The 8,773-nt window shown below is 39.2% G+C and overlaps 1 protein-coding gene across 3 annotated transcripts in view; it reads right to left on the minus strand.

Moving 5' to 3' along the window:
• The window catches only part of ORC4 (origin recognition complex, subunit 4), a 22,505-nt gene extending 13,961 nt beyond the window's left edge, over positions 1 to 8,544 (minus strand). The window contains exons 1-4 of one of the 3 annotated variants that reach the window (XM_009318951.1): positions 8,030 to 8,544; positions 7,536 to 7,607; positions 5,104 to 5,180; positions 2,301 to 2,391 (exon numbers count right to left, since the gene is read on the minus strand). In XM_009318951.1, coding sequence (XP_009317226.1) covers positions 2,301 to 2,391; positions 5,104 to 5,180; positions 7,536 to 7,607 — 240 coding nt within the window. In that variant the 5' untranslated portion in view covers positions 8,030 to 8,544. Of the gene's footprint in view, positions 1 to 2,290; positions 2,392 to 5,103; positions 5,181 to 7,535; positions 7,608 to 7,926 lie in introns of those variants that run through there. The other 2 variants (XM_009318950.1, XM_009318952.1) reach the window with 2 other exon arrangements.
• Positions 8,545 to 8,773: the final 229 nt, after the last annotated feature.

Here is an 8,773-nt window from a genome sequence, read left to right on the forward strand (position 1 = left end):
ATTTTAGTCACTCATTTTTGGGGTAATATCTAGGGCTTTTGCGTTAATCAAAAAAAGCTTTACGAGTTTGAGATGCGAGAGGATTTGTCTCTCGAGTTAGGATAGTACTTGGCTTCATTGCTTCATCAGGTGCTGTAGAACAAAAATCTTTACTTTAAATCTTTAAAGACACTATGCTTATTCTTTTCCTCTTGAAGTCAGGAAGCATGAGGCAAAATTAAATTGCGCATAATTACATCAACTACTGCTTATAAAACTTAGGGGTCCCAAATTTACAGTCCATCAAGAACTTGTTCTTGGTAGAAGTCGTAAGGAACTTGCGTTAAAATACATGTAAGTAGATGAAATGTTAACTCTTCATTCACTTGCTACTTCTTTGCTTTTGCCTCCTCAGCTGAGAATTTGCAGCTCCCATCTACGTGTATGCATGCATACATACACACTTATATACACACATACAATTTTCTGGTCTCCAGCAGTCTTTTTTGAGAACTAACATCTTTCACTCAATATAGAATAAGAAAATCATTCATTTGGCATACATGATTTGCTTACTTATATTCTGGCAGGAAGGATCACAAATTTTCATCTTTGCTATCCTTATGTAAAAGGTTTGGAAGAAAATTTAAACTTTAAATAATAAAAATAGTTTGAGTTTTGGTGATGGGGGGGCACGTGGTGTTTGAGGGATCTTTCTCTTGTGAGTTTTTTTTAAACTTTCACATTTACTCCAATTTGCTTGCAGTATAGAGCTCATCTATACTTTTCTATTGATATTGTATTTGGAAGCAGATACAGTGAGACTCCTACTACAGGTGCCAACATTTGTGGTGGATACTTGGAACAAAAAAAAGCTCATTCCCTTGGTTTCTCAAGTTGATGCCCAATAAGCAGATGCCATCCATTCTGGCTAGCCCCTTATCCCACAATCTCAGTTGTACCTTGAAAGTCTACATTGCAAATACAAGAAAATCTAAAAACTATTTTCTGCGCTATGAGAGTGCTTGTTGCTTACTTACAAATCCAAAAATCTAATAAAGGAAAAATAAACTCCAGTTCAAGACTAGCAGGAAGTACACAGGTGGAGGAAACCTTATTCGTCACTGGTTTATCAACTCTTAAACACCACTCCATAGTATTTTGGCAATTATCCTTCTTCTGAAGCGCCACGGGAAACAGAAGAAGGTAACAATACTGACTGTTTTTTAAATGGAAAACAAGCAAGCTATCAACAAATTGGCAGAATTATTTGTGTCAGCTGTATCATGGATATGTTTACCATCAATTAATTTCTTTCTATACAACTGTATTTAAAAGCTTGGGAAGACTCCCAAAGTGATTTTTGTAACTTTTCAATCTTGAACACTTTTTGCAGTAACAGCCAACCTATTTATCACATTAGATACTCACGTAAACATAAAAGACTTAAGTGTTTGCATAATATTAAAGTATATAACAGGTAAGCTAGATGGCATCCCATCACATGCCACAACTAAGAGTTCCTTTAAAATACAAAACCTACACTTGTAAACCAGAACTACCATACAACATTCCACCTCCTAGCAATTTAGGTAACAATATTCTGACACGTTTAGAACAGTATTAAGATACCTTACCATTCTCTACATACAAACAGCTATGTACAAATCCACCCCTTAGGCTACTCCTTCTACAGTTTTTGGATCTTTTCAGTCATTTTTACAGCGGAGGCCCAATAGCAATAGCAGGTTAACTTTTAAAGAGTAAGCAAAACGTGGCTTTAGTTGCAAAGATGAACTCCTCTGTGGCAAGAGCCATTACAGAATTGTAACTGGAGAAATGCTGAAAGAAGGCAGAATCCATGATGTAGTCAGATCACCGAACTACAAATGCAACTTGTTCTGATAAAATTATTTCCATTTTACATGATTTGGGTACCTGTAGCATGTCACAAAACCTGGTGAAGACAGGCAAAGAATTCCAAAGCCATGCATACTTCTGCAAGTCATAGTGAGGGATGGACAGGTACATGTTTCTGTCAGCTGCACATGAAGCTATTCTATTTTACAAAATCACTAGGAACTCAGCATTTGAAAAAATTCAGAAGATTTAGTTAGGGAACCAATTTCTCCATATTGTTATTTGACAGAATTAGCTCACAGGAAGTCCTAGAATGTTTCGGAATTCTATGTAAACAATTAGCAATTCTCTCTTCAAAAACAGAGATGAAAATTTAGCTCCAAAAGCTCCCAGGACTTCAGGGAGGTTATCCACCTCATGCTTAATTTGACCTTGTATAAACTTTTAATACATGTGTATACCGCAGTCTTTCCTGATCCTCGGGGTCCAATGATGAGGGCAGAATTACTTTCTCCATGAACTGTAGTTCTTTTCAGCAGTTCCAGCAGGTGTCTGTGTTGACAACAGCAATAGGTTAAAAACTTCAAACAGGACAACATACAGTGAAACTACGGAAAATTCAAAGAATCTGTAGAACATAAGAGAAAACTTGATACATTTCAGCCTGCTCTCGGAGCCAACACTCAGGGCGTGCAAAATGTAATACAATAAAGTACAAAGAGCTGAGTGATCAGCTCTCTTAAAATACTTTAAAATATTAAAACATGCAGAAGTCAGAAGTATCACTAATTCATAAAGTTCTACAATTCCCCACCATGAAAGGACAGACTTCAATAATTATTTTTTTCTTTAAAAAAAAAAACAGATTGCTTTCTGTGATACCACTACAGTTCATGAAAAAGAAAGACTAGCAAACACACTGAAGGAAAACCTTGACACCAGTAAAAATTAATACTCTAGTGGAATATATGCATTTTGAGAATCTTCATAAAACTGATTATATGCTAAATTTAGGCATTCAAGGCTTGTGAACTGTAACAGCAATACTGAACTTCAAGTTCATATTCTATTCCCGCTCAAAAGAAGGAACGAAGAACAACTCTAAGTTATCTTCAGATAGACTTATCATCTAGTACTGCATTTAAAGTACTTATAAAAACTACTGACACTTCCAATTCCCAAATGTTTACAAATGCATACATTTAATATGTTGGGTTTTTTTTTTTTTTTACTTAGAATATTGACATGATGCAATTGCTTCTAAAGGAGCAATAGAGTCATCGTGGAACAGCCGTACCAAATGCATGTGGTTTTGTTCACTATTTGAGAGCTAACTATAACCAAGACTTATAGTTACATACATCTTGGGAAAGAAAAACTAAGAGCTGGGAAGTTCATCGTGTTTCCTCTCCAGTATAATTGATCAACAGTGGCATATCAAGTAGAAGAGTCTGTAAACTGTTTTTCAGAATTCCAGTATAAAGAGGGGAGGCTTGTTTTGTGGAATACTAACATCATAGAAATACATTTTCTCACAACAACGATAAACATGTCCATGTGAGCTCTGCATGTATATTACACTACACTTTTTTTAATAACAGAAATGTTATTTTCCTTCCTGTAAGGGAAAAGAAACTAATGCTCGTATCAGGTGATTCAACTTGCATCAAGTTACTCGTGGAAAAATTGATTGTTTAAAACAAGTTCTTCAGATATCTGTTTGTTATTTTCAGAATTTGACCTGCATCTGTAAAAGGATTACTATTAGGATAGTATTATTGTCTATATTATTGGGGCCGGTCTTGTTCAGTATCTTTATCAATGATCTGGACGAGGGGATCGAGTGCACCCTCAGTAAGTTTGCAGACGACACCAAGTTGGGCGGCAGTGTTGATCTGCTCGAGGGTAGGAAGGCTCTGCAGAGGGACCTGGACAGGCTGGATCGATGGGCCCAGGCCAACTGGATGAGATTCAACAAGGCCAAGTGCCGGGTCCTGCACTTCGGCCACAACAACCCCATGCAGCACTACAGGCTTGGGGAAGAGTGGCTGGAAAGCTGCCTGGCGGAAAAGGACCTGGGGGTGCTGGTCGACAGCCGGCTGAACATGAGCCGGCAGTGTGCCCAGGCGGCCAAGAAGGCCAACGGCATCCTGGCCTGTATCAGAAATGGTGTGGCCAGCAGGAGCAGGGAAGTGATCGTGCCCCTGTACTCGGCACTGGTGAGGCCGCACCTCAAATACTGTGTTCAGTTTTGGGCCCCTCACTACAAGAAGGACGTTGAGGTGCTGGAGCGTGTCCAGAGAAGGGCAACGAGGCTGGTGAGGGGTCTGGAGAACAAGTCTGATGAGGAGCGGCTGAGGGAACTGGGGATGTTTAGCCTGGAGAAAAGGAGGCTGAGGGGAGACCTCATTGCTCTCTACAACTACCTGAAAGGAGGTTGTAGCGAGGTGGGGGTCGGTCTCTTCTCCCAAGTAACTGGCGATAGGACAAGAGGAAATGGCCTCAAGTTGTGCCAGGGGAGGTTTAGATTGGACGTGAGGAAAAATTTCTTTACTGAAAGAGTGGTTAAACATTGGACCAGGCTGCCCAGGGAAGTGGTTGAGTCGCCATCCCTGGAGGTATTTAAAAGACGGGTAGGTGAGGCGCTTAGGGACATGGTTTAGTGAGCATGGTGGTGTTGGGTTGACGGTTGGACTCGATAATCTTGGAGGTCTTTTCCAACCTTAATGATTTTATGATTGTCCCAATAGGTCCCTTCTTCCTAACTTTAACCTCCACATCTGGATGACCCCAAGAAGTAGGTTTGTTTTAAATATGGGTCTCTACTTCAAGAAACATGATGTTGGCATCCCAGGTTTAAGATTTACTTTTAACACAGCTTACCCATACACAGGAGAAAATCTGAAGTAAAAATAAAGATTCACAACAAGAGAATTTAACTTTTTACTTGGTCAGGTCATTAAACATAGCCTTAGAATATGCACTAAAAGTATCTTTCAGGCTCAAAAAAAAAGTGTTTCAGAATTACAGATTTGAAACAAGGACAAGAAATCCAAGACTCGGAGCCTGACAAAACAGCAAGCAACGGTTGTATAAAAACTTTTAAAATCTGAGGCAAACAATTTTTAGGAGGAGTGCGCTGCAAGTCACTTAAGCCTGTATAATTTAGAAAAACAGAGGTAGCAGAAAATTCTGACTTCACCTGATTATTTTTCTCCTGTGGTTAAAGGAGAACTGACTAAGTATTTGAGTCAGCTCACTCACCTGTACTGATGTTCAATCCCAAACAGTTTTCCAGTAGCATAATGGTGACAGAATCTTTCACGTAAAATTTTTTGCACCTACGGATATAACACAAGACAGAAAGAATGCTTGGTGCTTCAAACACCAGAACGTACCAATAATGTAATTACTGCAATAAAATAATAGTAAAATATGCATGTTTCCGTGGTGTTACAAATAGTCTGCAACGCGTAAATTTTAATTGTCATTAATGATATAGGGGTCTTGAAAGTAAAAATAAAGTTGCAGTAGGCAGAATATTTAACAGACTCCCTTGTAGCAGAAAAGAGAAAATTCAATTAAATTATAGCAATGTGTGTCTTTGGTCCCTTCTGCTACAGTTTCTTTCCTTCACCCCCACAGGGATGTTATACTTGTCACCAAAATTACGTGAGTAGCTCATCTAATTCATAGTTCTAACTTACTGTGCAATACAGGCAAGAAAACACTTACCAGCTGACTTAAATAAAATCTAACCCACTTAGTTATTCCCCCAAATCCTCAGTGAATACACTTTTTGCACTGCTCGCAACAACGTTGCAGCCTACCATATTCAAGCATTAGAAAGCGTCAAATTTACAGTTTCTTCGAAGATTCAGTTCAGATACCTTGTTCCTAGAAGTCTGGAAGGGGGGCAGGAAGTAGAATGAAACTGAAGCTAATATATTGCTTACAAAGGATGGAATGAAGTCCATCCAGCTCGATTTTTAGATCAAGTTCTGAAGTCCTTCAAATTGCACAGCAAATATAGTTATTTTAACTATTAATTTGGATGTATTGCTTGGGATATCTTTAGATATACGTCTGCCCTGACTTCTGTTTTCCACCTTAAGAACTGTTACTTAAAATTGTATCTTCAATTCCCAAGCAGCCAACCTTCAGCATCGTAGCAGATTTCTTCCTACCACTTGAGTAGCAGCGCGCAAATTGGACAATCCCAATTTTTAAGAGTTTACAGGACTCTATCCTACTAATCCTCCCCATCCCTCATTTAAGCTATCCTAAAATACCTGCATACTCCGTCCTTTTATAACATTTGGTGTCCAATTTTAGTACTCATCGTCAAAGAATTTCAGAGATTAAATTGCGAACTGAATGAAGTGAGTTTCCTTTAAAATCACATTTGAGCACCTTGCTTCAGTCTATGTGAACGTCCGTTTGACCTAAAAACTAACTATACCGTTATCGTGCACATCTGTGTCGTTGCTTTTCCATTCTCTCAATCTGAGTTGCCTCATCTTCCCCCCCAATATGTTTTTTCTCTACAGTCTTCAGTTGCACCCCGGAACCGAGTCCTTTTTCATTTCTGCTGAATCCTAAGAAATCATTAAAAAGTGCAGCGTTCTATCCCAGGTAAACATAGACCAAGGCAATACTGTACCGCAAATGTTTTGCGTTTCTCTCACCTTAGGTAGTAGTTACTCGTTCACGCCCGGTTTAGCCGACCAGTCACTGTCCTGGGGTACATTACTAACAGGCTTTTAGTATCTTGAAAATATGCCTTCTTCTAACGCTTCGCTAATTTATAATTTATGATGGAATTATCACCATCAGCTCTCAGTGGTTTTGGTTTAAAAATAAATACATGTGGATGCATCTTTGTGAAGCACTCCTCAGCAAGTCTAAATAATGGATAGAAGGACAATAGAACTCTACTTCGCTAATAATTCCACTTTATGAAAGGAATTCTTTTTTAATATGAGCTGTACTTGTCTACCTAGGTTTTCAGTTACTTTTTCTTCTACTAAGGTCTTACTGATTTAGTTTCCAGATTTATTCTGTTTTAATGAATAACCTATCTGAACAGTCAGCATTGTCCATTCACAAGTGAAAAGGTTTTCCTCCTATAAAGGGATTTTATAGGTAAACGAAGGAAAGCTATTAAAACATAAGAAATCGCTGAACCAGAGGTAATTCGCTACAAGATGCATCACAGTTTTTAAGTAGCCACTTTGAGAAAACAGAAGAATAAAGCTTAAAAAAACCCCACCAAACTGAAAACTGATTTGGCAGCTGCTGTCCTGCATAACCTAGGCTGTTAAAAAAAGTCACCCACATTCTGATTCACCCAACAAACTGGAAGATAAAGAATTTGATTAGATAAAAATAGATTTATGCAAATCTGTTGCTACAAATGGCTGTGAAAGAGGAAGACCGTCCTTCACCATTTTTATTAAGCCTCCAAAAAGTAGATCATTACTGTAACACTTGAAGCAAGCAAACATCAGGCGAGAAGGTGAAAGAAATACAGAACATAAATACAAAAACCATTTACAGCCCTAGAAATTACATCAACTATCTGTACATGCCTTTTTAACCGGTCTAGTAGAAAACTACAGAATGACATGGATGCCAGAGGATGGAAAAAGTTTCAGAACTTAAAACCAAAGTCAGCTAATAAAGATATCACTAACCTGTGAAATGCATCCTCCATTTGCTCCGCTGCTCTCCTTTGACTTACGTCTACTCATTGCAGAAGTTTTCATCTTTAAATAAGAAAGAGAATAAAAAGGTTATACTAAATTACTGTTTTCCAAATAATTATGTTAGAAACTCTACTTCGATGTTAGTAAACTAAATTTAGTACAGCAAACACAAGACAGCTGCTCACTCGTAAGAGCTTAAGTTGTAACGAACATCATTTCTTAACTGATAAAAATGTAGTAGTTCACCTTACTAGTAAAAAAAAAAAGAAAAAACAACTGAAGCATTTTTAATTCATTTCTGATTAGATGAAATCCATGTTTACATACAACTTCTGAACAGCATTTGTTTTAGGAGGCTTCAACGCAATGCAAACAGTACCTAATGCAACTGATACAAAAGTTTTTCTTCCAGTTTTCTTCCAAGTTGATCTAGCAAGTTCTTAACGGCAACGATGACATCCACAGGTCTGTGAAGGACATACCGAGCTCCACTAAGACAGCATGGCTACACACAGGCCGATCTTGCACAGAACCAGGAGCGGCACAGCTCGTGCATTTACACTTCAGAGACATTACCGTGAACAACCAAATCGATACCCTTCAAGTAAGTTGTACCAACAGGTGACATTTGTGCACCTTCCCCTCTGACCAACCACCGAGTGTAATTTGTTCATTTTAATTGCGTTTAAGATGGTTTGAAACAATGTATTTATGTTTCTGCAGCTGGAACAAGCTACAGGCACATGGTAACACGTTAAGTCACGACAATTACGTTTTTATAGGAACAAATGGCTATGCGTCTTTATACTGGTGCAGCTTGTAACAATAACCACAGTGCCTCTCCAGATCGGCAGCATGAGTGAAAAACAATTCTCCTCCTCTGCGCTAGCAGAAAGCTTCCAGGACTCGCTCCGCGGCAATTTACGCTTATTTTAGCGCAGCCGTTTCCCTCTTCTCCCAGTTTCGCTCCTTCTATTGTAAGGCCAGCATTGTTCACTCCCCGGGCGCAGCGGCTACGGCCGCAAAGGACGAGATCGGCTGCTAAAAAACACGTGAACGAAGCCGCTGCGGGAGCAGACGCGCAAGGCGCGGGAACACAAAGCCGGCGAAGCTGAACCGAAGCCGTGAGGGTATTTACATCGGAACAGCAAGACCAGCGGACGAGGAGCGTGCCCGTGCCCGTTTTTTATCCGGGGCTCGGGAAGCTATACCGAAGCACCGCGGCC

This window comes from Pygoscelis adeliae, unplaced genomic scaffold (genome assembly GCF_000699105.1).
Source record: "Pygoscelis adeliae isolate BGI_AS28 unplaced genomic scaffold, ASM69910v1 Scaffold222, whole genome shotgun sequence".
Classification (NCBI taxonomy): domain Eukaryota; kingdom Metazoa; phylum Chordata; class Aves; order Sphenisciformes; family Spheniscidae; genus Pygoscelis; species Pygoscelis adeliae.